The following is a 14,435-nucleotide window of genomic DNA, read 5'->3' on the forward strand; positions in this document are numbered from 1 at the left end:
AGAAGGGCGGCTTTTTCGGTTCTGACGGATGTCAGACTTGAGTCGGCCATTCACAACCCCAACCCATGAACTTTGTTGGTTGCTCCCGCGGGAGTTGAACCGCTGCGATGGCAGCTCGGGGAGGAGAGCCGAGGAATCACGAGAGAAATCCGGTTTACTGTGCATCGTATTGTTACTGTGTCTATCACATCTCATCAGCTTCCCGACCGGTCCAGGGTCCGATAACCTTGGTCTTGGAAAGGTTATGGAATCTTTCAGCCGCTGGTACATCCCGTTGAAGCTTTTGCAAGGCGTCCGGATAACTCGGCCGGGATGGAAACCGCTCGCATGCCATAGGATGGATGCTTTTACCGGCTGTCGAGGAGGGGGAGCGGCATCTACGGGTGGTTACAGTTATGATCGTCACTCATCCAAATGGGTGAAGGCCAGTTCTGGTGTGCAGACAATAAATAGCAAAGTCGCGCCGTGGGCAGAAACAAGAGATATTTGCAGTTCATCCTGTAGAATACATACAGCTCATTGTAAGATCAATTGAAGTAGCAAAAGTGCATCAGCCATGGTTGGTCTATTCCACCGCAAAAAGAAGGCTGGCGAAGGCGATCTCGAGACTGGCGGCAGACGCCAGTCTCGAGGCCGCATCGGCAGTATCTACGTCCCAGGCGTGGAAGACCTCGGCGAGTACCCAGCTCTGGACCGCTACATCAGCGTCTACCGCGATGAGCGACGCCGCAGCGCGACAGAGGAAGACACCACCGGCAAAAGTCGCAAGAAGCGATGGTGGCAGTTTGGAGGGGTCGACGCCGAAGAAACTGCTCCTGTTAAGCAGGGGATACCAGAGTCTTGGCTCGAAACAGACATGACCACTGGCATTGCGTCTTCAGAAGTTGACATCAGGAGGAAGAGAGCTGGGTGGAATGAGTTGGCGGCCGAGAAGGAGAACATGTTCGTCAAGTTTTTGGGCTTCTTCACGGGTCCAATTCTTTATGGTAAGTTGTCGCTCCCTGTGCATGAGAACGGGGTCGCTAACAAGAAGCCAAATAGTCATGGAGGTTGCTGCGCTGCTGGCTGTTGGTCTCGGCGACTGGGTCGACTTTGGAGTCATCCTGGGAATCCTCTTCCTCAACGCCTTTGTCGGATTCTACCAGGAGAAACAAGCCGCCGATGTCGTGGCAAGTCTCAAGGGAGACATTGCTATGCGATGCACGGTTGTGAGAGATAGCAATGAGCAAGAAATCCCGGCTCGTGAGCTGGTACCTGGAGATATTGTAAGATACACCTCCCCCTTAACCGAGAACCATGTCTAACAGGTTGGCCAGCTCATTGTCCAAGAAGGCGGTACCGTAGCCGCTGATGCGCGTCTCCTCTGCGACTACACCCGACCAGAAGACTTTGAGGTGTACAAGCGTCTCAGAGCCGAAGACAAACTCGACCGCAGCGAAGAGTCGGACGAGGCAGAGGGAGACGAAGATCAAGAGCACGAACACAGCCAAAACACCGAGGCCAAAGGGGGTGATACAAATGGGAAAGAGCGCGATGGCGAGTATCAACCTCAGGAACTTGGGTACCGCAGTCGTCCACTCGTTGCCATCGATCAGTCTGCCATCACTGGCGAGTCTCTTGCTGTTGAGAAGTACCTGGGCGACATGGTCTACTATACCACAGGCTGCAAGCGCGGCAAGGCATACGGCATTGTAACTCACACGGCCAGAGAGTCCTTCGTCGGTCGCACCGCAGACCTGGTACAGGGCGCAAAGGACCAGGGCCATTTCAAGGCCGTCATGAACAACATCGGTACTTCCCTCCTGGTTCTCGTCATGTTTTGGATCCTCGCCGCCTGGATCGGTGGTTTCTTTCATCACATCAAAATTGCAAACCCTGGATCGCAGAATCTCCTCCACTACGCCTTGGTGCTGCTCATCATTGGTGTACCTGTCGGTCTGCCCGTCGTCACGACCACTACTCTTGCTGTGGGCGCTGCCTATCTGGCCAAGCAAAAGGCGATTGTGCAGAAGTTGACAGCCATTGAGTCACTTGCTGTGAGTCTCAGACTTCCTCATAACATAGGTACACGAACTAACAAGGAATAACAGGGCGTTGATATCCTCTGCTCAGACAAGACTGGCACATTGACGGCGAACAAGCTCAGCATCCGTGACCCCTTTGTCTCTGAGGGCCAGGATGTCAACTGGATGATGGCCGTCGCAGCTCTAGCATCCTCTCACAACCTCAAGACGCTAGACCCCATTGACAAAGTCACCATCCTGACGTTGAAGAGATACCCTCAAGCTCGCGAGATCCTCCAGCAGGGCTGGATAACCGAGTCCTTCACGCCCTTTGACCCAGTCTCCAAACGAATCACCACCGTGTGCCGTCTAGGTAGTGACCGCTTCACCTGCGCCAAAGGAGCACCTAGGGCTATTCTGAGGTTGGCAAACTGTTCGGAAGCAGACGGCAACTTGTACAGAGAAAAGGCCCAAGAGTTTGCTCGTCGCGGATTCCGCTCCCTGGGAGTCGCGTACAAGAAGAACGATGGCGACTGGATTCTCCTGGGTTTGCTCTCCATGTTTGATCCTCCTCGTGAAGATACGGCGCAGACCATCATCGAGGCTGGACATCTTGGTGTACCGGTCAAGATGCTTACAGGAGATGCCATTGCCATCGCCAAGGAGACTTGCAAGATGCTGTCGCTGGGCACCAAGGTGTACAACTCGGAGAGGCTCATTCACGGCGGCTTGGCTGGCAGTGTGCAGCATGACTTTGTCGAGCGTGCCGACGGCTTTGCAGAGGTATTTCCAGAGCACAAGTACACCGTCGTCGAGATGTTGCAGCAGCGAGGCCATCTCACAGCCATGACAGGCGACGGCGTCAATGACGCCCCATCCTTGAAGAAAGCAGACTGTGGAATCGCCGTTGAGGGTGCCTCTGAAGCTGCCCAGGCCGCTGCCGACATCGTCTTTCTGGCCCCTGGCTTAAGCACCATCGTTCTAGCTATCAAGACGGCACGTCAGATCTTCCAGCGCATGAAGGCATATATCCAGTACCGTATCGCGCTGTGTCTACACCTCGAGATCTACCTCACACTCTCCATGATCATCATCAACGAGACCATCCGCGTCGAACTCATCGTCTTCCTCGCCCTGTTTGCAGACTTGGCCACGGTCGCAGTAGCCTACGACAATGCTCATTGGGAACCACGCCCAGTGGAATGGCAGCTCCCCAAGATCTGGGTCGTGAGTGTCATTCTGGGCATCCTCCTCGCCATCGGCACTTGGGTCATTCGCGGATCCATGTTCCTCCCCAACGGTGGCATTGTCGAGAACTTTGGCTCGGTCCAGGAGATCTTGTTTCTTCAGGTAGCTCTCACGGAGAATTGGCTCATCTTTGTCACGCGAGGAGGCAAGACCTGGCCATCCTGGCAGCTCGTCGGAGCCATCTTTGGCGTGGACGTCATCGCCACCATGTTTTGCCTGTTCGGCTGGCTCTCTGGTAACGGAGAAGTGACTACTCCCAGGGACCACTTCAACCAGAGCAGCAATGGATGGGTAGACATCGTCACCGTTGTCATCATCTGGCTGTACTCGTTCGGCGTTACTGTCATCATTGCCATCGCCTACTATCTCCTGAACAAGATTTCCTGGCTTGACAACCTCGGCAGGAAGAACCGCAGCAAGAAGGACACTGCCATCGAGAACATCATCGGTCATTTGCAGAAGCTGGCTGTTGAGCATGAGATGGATGAAAAGACGGGTAAGAGCAGATATCTCCTCGTCGAAAAGGCTGGTGATGAGGAGGACGATATTTAGACGCACGCACGCACACGATTTTACTGCTCATATTCGCATCTGGTCAGCACGGTATAGGTAATTCATAACTCAAACATCATTCCTCTCGTATCTTTTCCTTAATATACTTTCTTAAATTCCCAATGCTTCCTTGCGTCCCTTGCTCGTAGTATCAAGATACGGTGCTTCACCCAGACTACAGACCCGGTCACCAGCCCGAGCCGCATCATAGTCGTACGTGGCGCAGTGCAGCGTCGACCTATTATCCCAGATCGCGCAGTCATTCTTGCTCCATCGATATCTCACCTGAGCATCGTGATTCTGCGTGACGAGGTTGAACAGGTAGCTCAGCAACGTGTCGCTCTCATCCTTGGAGAGGCCGTTGATGCGCTTGGTGAAGCCCTTGTTGACGTACACCGACTTCCAGCCCGTGACTGGGTTCGTTCTGATGAGGGGGTGCACAGCTGAAAGGTTCTCGCCCTGGTTCAGAGGAGAACCACGGATGCCCTTGCGTAGAGGGTTGCCGAGGCGAGCTGCTTCATCATGGAAGAAGGATGCATCGTGGGTTGCAGTCAATCCTTCGAGGAACTGCTTCATTGGTGGTGATAGTCGGTCGTAGACCTCGTAGCCAGAGGCCCAGAGCTAAGAATCGCATTAGTACTTGCACTTGTTTGACTTGAGTGGCCCGAGCAACGTACTGTATCACCTCCGGTGGCTGGTAGTGTGTGAATCTTGAGCATCGCATAGTCTGACGGGACCTTTTCAAATGTGCTATCCTCTAGTCAGTATTATTCCATCGTGCCATAGTTTTTAGATGTATGCTGGCAACTTACATATCACTGTGCCATCCTGCACTAGCAAACCGACTCACATCACTCAATTGATGCGTCAAACCACCTCCCTTCTTCTGCTTCTCGCTTGAGATGACACTAATCTGATCACCAAGCTCACTACCCTCCTCTGTCAAAGGATGAATATGCAGCCCAGAGCTAGCAGGACACCCAGCGACTTCAGTGAGACGAAGCATGAAGTCCTTCATCTCTTCGGGAGTCACATCTTGGTTCTTGAGGAAGACAACTCCACGCTGCGAAATAGTGACAGCAAGGTCACGGATGAGCCTCTCATCCCATCGCAGCAGATCACGGATCTGAAGTCCAGTGTATTCACGACCAATTACGGGGGTGACGTCGAGTTGCTGGATGTCGTCAAGGCTTCCCGTGTAAGTCAATGGCTGCGAGATCCGAGGCCGACTCTCTGGGTGACCACCGAGGATGTGGTCGCCCAGGGTGGCATCTGTTTGTGAAGGTGCGGCAGAAGGCATGATGCAATATTTGTGTACCAATTTTAATGAACAAGAAAAGGCATGGAAATGAAGGAACAAAGTCGTGCAATTGAATGGCAATCGCTGAGGCTATATCAAAATCGGAGCGATCTTCCGCGATACTTGGTACCAAGTACAAGGACCGGCCAGGCTATCCCCGGACCGTTAAATGTCGAGCGACAGCGTCGAATCACGGCGCGCGGCAAAGACGACATCGGGACTAGGAATGACATGCGAGGAGCTTTGGCACGACGGAGAAAATCTCGGAGAGGAGAGGCCATCCCCACACCAACCCGAAGCAGTAGGTGAGATGACGCTAGAGGGGGGCCTCTGCAAGGCGCTGTATTGATGCTGCTATTCTTCAGTGTAAGAAAGACCTCTTGCGTGAGGTACATGTAGCACCTTTGGCCGGGGCCCTTGAGACGGGCTATGAACCATTACCAGATTTGGCTCCATATCCATCTATGGCGTGCGCGGTCGTGCCACGCCCTTTCACTGGGATGTCGCCGCGGAGCTTCTTTCGGGAGACAAGAGACCATTGGCAAAGAGTATATATCTTGACGAGAACCCCGAGTTGTGTTCCATCACCAGCGACAATCATCTCAGCATCGTTTCAGTGCATTCGATTCATTGCCAGTTGCCAATTGATTACCGATTACACCCGCATCCAACATGGGCACTGCAGATATCGAAGCAAGCCCTGCAGTAGCGGAGCGCTCCTCGGTGGATATCGCCAAAACCCAGGTCGGCGTCGGCAGACAAGAGCTTCACTCGGCTCTCCCTCCGCATGATACCTACGAGGGTGGTCACCGATGGGACCCGTCAGCCACATGGACCCCAGAAGAAGAGAAGAGGGCTGTGCGAAAGACGGATCTGCGTCTTCTCACTTGGCTGTGTTTGATGGTGAGTCTTGTCTTTGGTACTCGTCCGGAATGGACACTTACACGGGTTACAGTTCTTTGGTCTTCAACTTGATCGTGGAAATCTCAGCAATGCTCTTGCAGATGACCTCTTGACCGATCTCGGTTTGACAACAGATGATTATAACAATGTGAGTATTTATATAAACATTATCATTGGACTTTCTTACTGATTTCTTTCAGGGCACAACCATTCAGCTACTATGCTTCCTCTCCGCCGAGTTCCCAGTACAGTTCCTCACCAAGAGATTTGGCTTCAAGCGCGTCCTCCCAACAGTATGTCCACCTCGTTCTCTTGGATATCAAAACTCAGAAAACTAACTGAAAATTGTAGCTGATGGTATGCTGGGGGTTTGTCTGTATGTCTTCACTCTCCCTCACCCAACTCCAATCGTTTCGTTACTAACCACCACATAGCAACCTTTCAAGCCTTCATGACAGGTAGAACTGGCTTTTACATCTCCCGAGCATTCATCGGTCTCTTTGAGGGCGGTTTTATCCCCGGTGTCATTCTCATGGCAACATATTTCTACACCTCGAAAGAGCTGTCGATTCGACTTGCTGCATTCTGGAGCACCCTCAACATTGCAAGTAAGTACAATTCCCCTTCCACACAAGCATCAACCAGTACTCACATGTCTCAACAGGAGTCATCTCTGCCCTGTTAGCTGCCGGTTTCCTCGAAATGCGAGGTGTCGGCGGTCGCCCCGGCTGGTTCTGGCTTCTCCTCCTCGAGGGTCTGCTCACCGTTGTCATCGGCCTCGCCTCAATGGCATACCTCCCCACCAGCCCTACAGGCACAAAGACGCTCATCTGGCGCAACTCCTGGTATACAGAGCGCGAAGAGGTCATCATGATCAACCGTATCCTCCGCGACGACCCTGCAAAGGGCCTTACCGCGCTGACTGAGCCGGCCACCTTTGCAGATATCAAGGCGGCGTGGACTGATCCTTCGCTCTGGGGACTGTACTTTATCGGTCTTGTCGCTTATATCCCCGCGACTCCGGTTACGGCTTATCTGACTTTGACGCTCAAGCGTGTCGGCAACTTTAGCACGTTGGCCAGCAACCTGCTCACTGCACCGTCGGCAGCCCTCCAGATCATCACCATGCTGGCGTTGGCGTACAGTTCAGAGTATTTCAACGAGCGATCCTTCCACTGCCTCTTTGGCGAGATTTGGTCGCTTCCTCTCTTCACTGCGCTGCTCACGCTCCCAGACGAAGGCCGCGAATGGGGACGTTTCACCATCATTACCCTGATCTCGGGCTACCCCTACTTCCACCCTCTGGTCAGCTCCTGGATCTCGGAAAACTCATTCGACGTCAAGAAGAGAGCAGTAGCCGCAGCGACCTACAACGTTATCGTGCAAATGTAAGCCACCTCCCCAGTCGCTTGAACCAAGACAGGTCCTAACAAACAAACAGTGGAAGCGTTATTGGCAGCCAGATCTACCGGTCCTGGGACTCGCCCTACTACAAGAACGGCAACAAGGTGTGCATCTCGATCCTGTCGCTCTCGGTTGTAGTCTTCCTCGTGCAGCGCCAGCACCTCATCCGCCTGAACAAGAAGAAGGAGGCAGAGTGGGATCAGATGACACCTGAGCAAAAGATTGAGTACCAGACGGACAAGGAAGCCAGAGAGGTTGATGGAAACAAGCGACTCGACTTTCGATTTGCGTATTAGAGTAGATGTGCAAGATACTATGTATATAACTGCTGGGCTGGGCAGCCACTCATTCTCTCTGCTGGAGACGCGCAATTAACTTACACGGTTCCTAGTCCCTATAGCCCATCTTGCCAAGACCCTCGAATCACAGCCAAATCCGGCGGCCGCCACTCATGGTCGGTCGAATGCCCAACCTCGGCGACTCCGAAGGAAGCAAGGTTGACTTGTCTCGTTTTTTCACATGCCCATGCCCGAGTCTCAAAAAATGGTCTAGTATCTCTCGTATTACCCCTTCGCATAATTATTCATCCGCTTATCCCAGTATTCTATCGTGAACCTATGTCTCAGGCTTCAAACCAACCTGTCTCTCACCGCACACTCACAACAATTCACCTTTCAAGACATTTATAATCTTCCCCGGATAATCCAACCATCTCTCTCAAAATGGGCATCATCGGAAACGTCGCCACCGGCCTTATCGGCGGCCTACACAGCTACATCCTCGTCCTCGAGATGTTCCTCTGGACAGGTCCCCGCGGACGCAAGACATTCGGACTCACAAAGGAGTTCGCCGAGCAGACAAAGAGCCTCGCCGCCAGCCAGGGCCTCTACAACGGTTTCCTCTCTGCTGGGCTCTTCTGGTCGCTCCTCCACCCGAACCAGGAGTTTGCGACTCAACTCTCGACCTTCTTCCTTGGCTGCGTCGTCACTGCTGGCGCTTTTGGGGGCGCGACGGCCAACCCTCGCATTTACTACGTCCAGATGGCTCCAGCTGCCGTCTCGCTCGGTCTTGTTCTTCTTGGTCTCTAAATGCGAGAGTTTTGTGTTTTGGAATGGGGGAAAGGGCACAGCATCTGCATCATTGCTGTTTCAGTCGCGTGGGTGTAATGAGCAGGGTTGAGAAGACTAGGGTTCTCGCCATTCAAGCCGCTTCTTCAACGTCCATGCAACGACATATCCTCGCGCAACGCTTGAAATGCGAAAATCGCCATGTCATCTGACACATTTCCACCGCTGATCTTGTCAAGAGACACCTTGAATCTCACACACTCAGACAACTCAATCTTAACCGTCGGCTCTACACTACAACGCCCCCATCCCCGACTCTGGACGCCCGTGACAGTGACAAACTGTATCCCCGTGAGAGCCTTGCCGTCAAGCCACAGCGCAGCTTGTTGGTTATAATTCGGGCAAGGCGAAGATGAATACAGCATTGTTGTTGGTCCAGAATCGAGGCTGTGTGAAACATTGGAACTGTGGATGGGATACCTGCAGGGCGGTGTGTCAGCGGACTCAGCCATCAATTCATTTACTATTTACCGATTCCTGTTTTTGTTTCTCGCAATTCAACAACTCCAATCACCTATAATTCCTCCACGTCCTCGACACTACGTCCTTGCGACATGTCTTTCGCTTCTCTGCCAACAGAACTTCTTGAAGAGGTCGCGAAACATTGCGACGGTCAACAGCTTGCTTCCTTCGCTCAAGTCAATCGCAAGCTTTATGCCATCTTCAATCCTCGTCTTTACCAGCATAGCATTGCCAACGACTCGCCCTCCCAGGAATGTGTGAGGTGGGCCGTAGAGTATGGCTCGCTCAACACGCTGAAGTACGCTATTAGTCAAGGGGCCGACATCAACGGCTCTTGCGCGATAACGGAGAGATATGTTCTTTCTGGAATGTCTTCAACACCATTGCATATCGCGACCGCGAACGGCTTCCATGAGATTGTGCAGTGGCTTCTTGACAATGGCGCAAGTTTGCATGAACCATCAGTCAATCTGTGCGAGTGCGACGAGTTGGGCACTTATAAGTCGGGTCTCTTCTGGTATCCTCTGCATTTTGCAATCTGCCATAGCGATGAGGCCATGCTGCGGCTTTTCCTCCAGAAAGGTGCCTACTTCTCGGCCAACAAGGTACCAGGCCTGCGATGCGCCATTCAGAATGAGCGGCTGGATATAATCGACCTCCTCGTCCAGCAACCCAGCTTCGATCCGCATTACCAAGATCTCCACGAACAAAATGCCCTTCATTACGTCTCCAATGTCCAAAACCCCAGCGCCGCCTACCAGATCGTCCACAGGCTGGTCGATCATGGCGTGCCAATGAACGTCATAGGACAAGGCATTACACCTTTCTCGCAGCTAGTCGTCAGGGCCAAGTACAAGCCTACAATCGCATTACTCGAGCGTGGTGCTGATCCCTACTTCGACGGCCACAATCAGAGAATGTGTACACTGGGCTGGTGTTTTAATGATAGATTTATCGACCCATCAGAGCCAGAGTCCGTGACCAACGAGTTGAGGGAGGACCGACGAAAGCTGGTGGCCCTGCTCATTGCGAAAGGGGCCGACGTGAACAGAGTCACGATTACTGGAGATGAACATCACACGCCCCTCTGCTGGGCACTAGTGGGTGGGAAAGACGTCGAATGTATCAGGATTCTCCTCGATGCCGGAGCCAGCATCAGGAACGCCGTTACATATACGGATGGTTCCAAGACCGAGGGTCTGCTCCGTATGCTCTTCCGCAAAGTCGCCGCCTTAACCCCATGGGTTCCAAGAATGAACGGCCCTAGCGAAGCATTTTTTGAACCTTACAAGGACTCGGTGCGTCTCTTGTTGGAGAACGGTGCGCGCATTGACTCGGTTGATGATGAGGAGTCAGCCTTGGGGATATGCTGTCAGATGGCAACTCCAAAGATAGGGACCTGGGTCCTCGAGTTTCTCGTGGACAATTCCACGCGTCGAAATGTCACGCTAGAGTTCGTTGAAGCTATTTTGGAGGATACGGAGGACGAGGCGGTACGCACGCTATTAGGGCGGCTTCGACACAAGTTAGCGGGAGATGGTGAGAATGATGAGGCAGAAACGGTTGACGAATAGAAAGAAAGATGACAATAATACAAGCAAGGCTCCAGCTTTACATCTTTCTGTGCATCTTTCCGTTAATGCTTGCCACAGTTGCCAAGAAGCGAAAGCGATCCCTGTTTGCTCTTGATATGCTCCCGCCTTGGCGCCAGGACGGTGTCTATAAGTCTTAAGAGCAGTTAGGCCTCCTTTGCCATTCTGGCGTCTCGTTTCTTTCTTAACCCGTGTAACCAGGTAAGTCTTGTGCTCTTCGCCCATTGTACACAAAAAACCTAGTCTTGCCTCAGTTATAGCCTTGCCCAAGGCAAAAATGCGATATTCATCATGGCAATAATCGGCATCGGGAGCCTCACCCGTGTTGATACGCGCTGATTGGCTGATATGTTCCACACCATCCTCGCCTTGCTCTTCCAACGCGGCAAAAAAATGCTGGACCCTGTTTGTGCTCCCAGGAACAAGACCAAGACGGCAACACACGTCGTCAGTGCCATTGCGAGGCGGATCACCATGACCCTTGGTCCACGCATCGCCAATGACTGAACCATGAAGACACCGTCCATATATTCAAGCCTCCGGGCGACTCTGCGCCGGCCACAATTGGCTCGCGGCTCAGTCACGCCTTCCATCGGACCCAGCAACGCCGACCCGCCGATGATCCGTCACTTCCACCTGCAACGACCCCTCCCCCGCATCAGCTCTGGAGCTTCATCTCACCCATCAGCCTCAGCTTATTCTTCCCTTCTCTCCAAAACACCTATTGCTCACCATACTCGAGAACAATCTCGTTCCTTTTTCTCGAGCTTGACTTCAGCTTCCGCTCCCCGTACTGTTCTTTCTCGATCTACTTGCGCCTCCCTTGGCCTCACCCCACCTGTACCCTTCTGTTCTCTCCCTCGCCAGCAGCAGCGTCACTGCTCTTACCGCCGAGCCATGTATCGCAACGGGTCTGATGTCGCCAGCGCTAGCCTCGACATTCGTCGTGGTCGCGAGGTCCTCCCCAAGAACGTCAAGCCGCTGCATTACGATCTGACCCTCGAGCCCAACTTCGAGACCTTCAAGTATGAGGGTACCGTTGTTATCGATTTCGACGTCGTTGAAGACTCTACCTCTATTGCTCTCAACACTGTAGAGCTCGACATTCATGAGACCATCGTCGAAGCCAACGGCGCCACTGTCACGTCCTCACCCACCCTCGACTACAACAAGGATACCCAGACCACGACCATAACCTTCGACCAGACGATTCCTGCAGGACAGAAGGCGAGATTGACTCAACGCTTCACCGGTACTCTCAACGATGATATGGCAGGCTTCTATCGCTCGTCATACAAGGATGAGCAGGGAAATACCAAGTACATTGCCACAACTCAGATGGAGGCCACCGATGCGCGCCGTGCATTCCCTTGTCTTGATGAGCCGGCTCTCAAGGCTACATTCACCGTCACCCTGATCGCTGACCACGACTTGGTTTGCTTGGGTAACATGGATGTTGCTTCCGAGAAAGAGGTCGATTCTGCGATTACGGGCAAGAAGCGCAAGGCCATCACCTACAACAAGACCCCCATCATGTCTACCTACCTCCTGGCTTTCGTCATTGGCGACCTCAAGTACTACGAGACCAACAACTTCCGAGTCCCGATCCGAGTTTGGTGCACGCCTGACCAGAATGTCGATCATGCTGTCTTCTCTGCTGAGCTTGCTGCGCGGACACTCGAGTTTTACGAGAAGCAGTTTGGCAGCGAATATCCCCTCCCCAAGATGGACATGGTGGCCGTTCCTGATTTCGCCGCCGGTGCCATGGAGAACTGGGGCCTCATCACTTACAGAGTTGTCGATCTTCTTTTGGACGAAAAGACCAGCAGCGCCACAACCAAGAAGCGTGTGGCCGAAGTTGTGCAGCATGAGCTGGCCCATCAGTGGTTCGGCAACCTGGTTACCATGGACTTCTGGGATGGTCTGTGGCTAAAGGAGGGTTTCGCAACATGGATGTCATGGTACTCTTCCAATGCCTTCTACCCCGAGTGGAGGATCTGGGAAGGCTATGTTATTGAGGACCTGCGCTCTGCCCTTGGTCTTGACTCGCTGCGCAGCTCGCATCCCATCGAGGTGCCTGTCAAGCGCGCAGACGAGATCAACCAAATCTTCGATGCCATCTCATACGAGAAGGGTTCATGCGTTCTGCGCATGATTTCCAAGTACCTCGGCGAGGATGTCTTCCTTGAGGGTGTCCGACGCTATCTGAACAAGCACGCCTACGGAAACACAGAGACTACTGATCTCTGGGCTGCCCTCAGCGAAGCCAGCGGCAAGGATGTCGAGCGTGTGGCCGATATCTGGACCAAGAAGGTTGGCTTCCCCGTCGTTGCGGTCACCGAAGACGAGTCCAATGGCACCATCCATGTCAAGCAGAATCGTTTCCTTAGAACGGCCGACGTCAAGCCAGAGGAGGATGAGGTTCTGTACCCAGTGTTCCTCAACCTCCTGACCAAGGAAGGCCTCCAAGAAGATCTTGCACTCAACACGAGAGAGGCCGACTTCAAGGTGCCCGACTTTGACTTTTACAAGGTCAACTCGGCTCATTCCGGTATCTACCGCACTTCTTACACCACTAGTCGGCTTCAGAAGCTTGGCCAGAACGCCAAGGCAGGCCTTTTGGGTGTTGAGGACAGAGCCGGCATGATTGCCGATGCTGGTGCCCTTGCTGCCGCTGGCTACCAAAAGACATCCGGTTTGTTGGCTCTCCTCCAAGGCTTTGACTCTGAGAATGAGTTTATTGTCTGGGATGAGATTACACTCCGCATCGGCTCCCTCCGAGACGCCTGGATCTTTGAGGATGAAGAGGTCACCAAGGCCCTCAAGGCTTTCCAGAGAGATCTGGTCAGCAAGAAGGCCAACGAGGTTGGTTGGGACATCACCGATGCCGACGACCACATGACCCAGCGCTTGAAGGGTCTCATGTTTGGAAAGGCCGCCATGGTGGAAGACGAGCCCACCAAGAAGGCAGCCTTTGAGCTGTTTGACAAGTTCATCAAGGGAGACCGGGATGCTCTGCAGCCTAACCTGCGGCCCAGCGTCTTTGCAGTTGTGCTGTCTTACGGTGGTGAGGCTGAATACAATGCCGTGGTCAAGGAGTATGAGACAGCCAAGCAGAGCAGCGAGCGAAACACAGCACTTCGGTCCCTCGGCTTCGCCCAGGACTCTGCTCTAATCAAGCGTACACTAGAGTATACACTCAGCGATCAGGTCAAGACCCAGGACCTGTACATGCCTCTCAGCGCCCTCCGCGCACACAAGGAGGGTGTCATCGCACTCTGGGCGTGGGTCAAGGAGAACTGGGAGGTCATCACTAAGCGTCTGCCGCCTGGCATGTCGCTCCTGGGCGATCTCGTATCCATCTCCACAAGCTCCTTTACTCAGGAGAAGCAGACTGCTGATGTGAAGAGCTTCTTTGAGGAGAAGGGCACCAAGGGTTTCGATCTTGAGCTGGCGCAGAGCCTGGACGCCATCAAGGCCAAGCAAAACTGGCTTGCGCGGGATAGAGAGGATGTCAAGGAGTGGCTCCGCGAGAACAAGTACCTGTAAACTAGAAGCACATGAACCTATAGAAAGGGCAAGATGCTAAACATACGACACCACTAGAAATAGGTAGTCACAATCAAACCGTCAACATAGTAACGTGTTGTTTGTGCTGTTAGCTCTCGATTGACCCTGTTGATTATGTAGTATATCCATACAAGGGTAGGAGATACTAACGCCTTACAAGAGGTCTCAACAAGCTTCGTTACATACTCCCAAGTGGGACTGTTGGTCAAACAAGGCATTTCTTAATGTGTCTGTTATACATGTACAAGTATACACGGTCGTACAACCTCGTCCC

General features: G+C 53.0%; 6 protein-coding genes across 6 annotated transcripts; 5 read left to right on the forward strand and 1 right to left on the reverse strand.

Annotated features, from left to right (window-relative positions):
- Window positions 1-556: 556 nt before the first annotated feature.
- On the forward strand, window positions 557-3,803 carry MRS44_005115 (uncharacterized protein; the record flags this gene model as incomplete). Its single annotated transcript, XM_046272053.2, has 4 exons — window positions 557-986; window positions 1,042-1,265; window positions 1,317-2,036; window positions 2,091-3,803. The coding sequence occupies 4 exons, from the start codon at window positions 557-559 to the stop codon at window positions 3,801-3,803; spliced, it is 3,087 nt and encodes a 1,028-aa protein (XP_046135722.1).
- Window positions 3,804-3,914: 111 nt separating this feature from the next.
- MRS44_005116 (uncharacterized protein) lies at window positions 3,915-5,103 on the reverse strand (the record flags this gene model as incomplete). The annotated part of the gene is made up of 3 exons (XM_046272590.2): window positions 3,915-4,424; window positions 4,481-4,553; window positions 4,616-5,103. The coding sequence occupies 3 exons, from the start codon at window positions 5,101-5,103 to the stop codon at window positions 3,915-3,917; spliced, it is 1,071 nt and encodes a 356-aa protein (XP_046135721.1).
- Window positions 5,104-5,775: 672 nt separating this feature from the next.
- Window positions 5,776-7,706, forward strand: MRS44_005117 (uncharacterized protein; the record flags this gene model as incomplete). Its single annotated transcript, XM_046272589.2, has 7 exons — window positions 5,776-6,006; window positions 6,059-6,154; window positions 6,207-6,299; window positions 6,358-6,382; window positions 6,441-6,614; window positions 6,671-7,394; window positions 7,448-7,706. 7 exons carry the CDS (start codon window positions 5,776-5,778, stop codon window positions 7,704-7,706), a joined length of 1,602 nt encoding a protein of 533 aa, XP_046135720.1.
- A 426-nt stretch (window positions 7,707-8,132) lies between these two features.
- MRS44_005118 (uncharacterized protein) lies at window positions 8,133-8,498 on the forward strand (the record flags this gene model as incomplete). Its single annotated transcript, XM_046273592.1, has 1 exon — window positions 8,133-8,498. One exon carries the CDS (start codon window positions 8,133-8,135, stop codon window positions 8,496-8,498), a length of 366 nt encoding a protein of 121 aa, XP_046135719.1.
- Window positions 8,499-9,091: 593 nt separating this feature from the next.
- MRS44_005119 (uncharacterized protein) lies at window positions 9,092-10,573 on the forward strand (the record flags this gene model as incomplete). Its single annotated transcript, XM_046268623.2, has 1 exon — window positions 9,092-10,573. The coding sequence occupies one exon, from the start codon at window positions 9,092-9,094 to the stop codon at window positions 10,571-10,573; it is 1,482 nt and encodes a 493-aa protein (XP_046135718.1).
- A 528-nt stretch (window positions 10,574-11,101) lies between these two features.
- Window positions 11,102-14,140, forward strand: MRS44_005120 (uncharacterized protein; the record flags this gene model as incomplete). The annotated part of the gene is made up of 1 exon (XM_046275481.2): window positions 11,102-14,140. One exon carries the CDS (start codon window positions 11,102-11,104, stop codon window positions 14,138-14,140), a length of 3,039 nt encoding a protein of 1,012 aa, XP_046135717.1.
- Between the last annotated feature and the right edge of the window lie 295 nt (window positions 14,141-14,435).

This window comes from Fusarium solani, assembly GCF_023522795.1.
Source record: "Fusarium solani strain SB1 chromosome Unknown bctg00000002, whole genome shotgun sequence".
NCBI lineage: Eukaryota > Fungi > Ascomycota > Sordariomycetes > Hypocreales > Nectriaceae > Fusarium > Fusarium solani.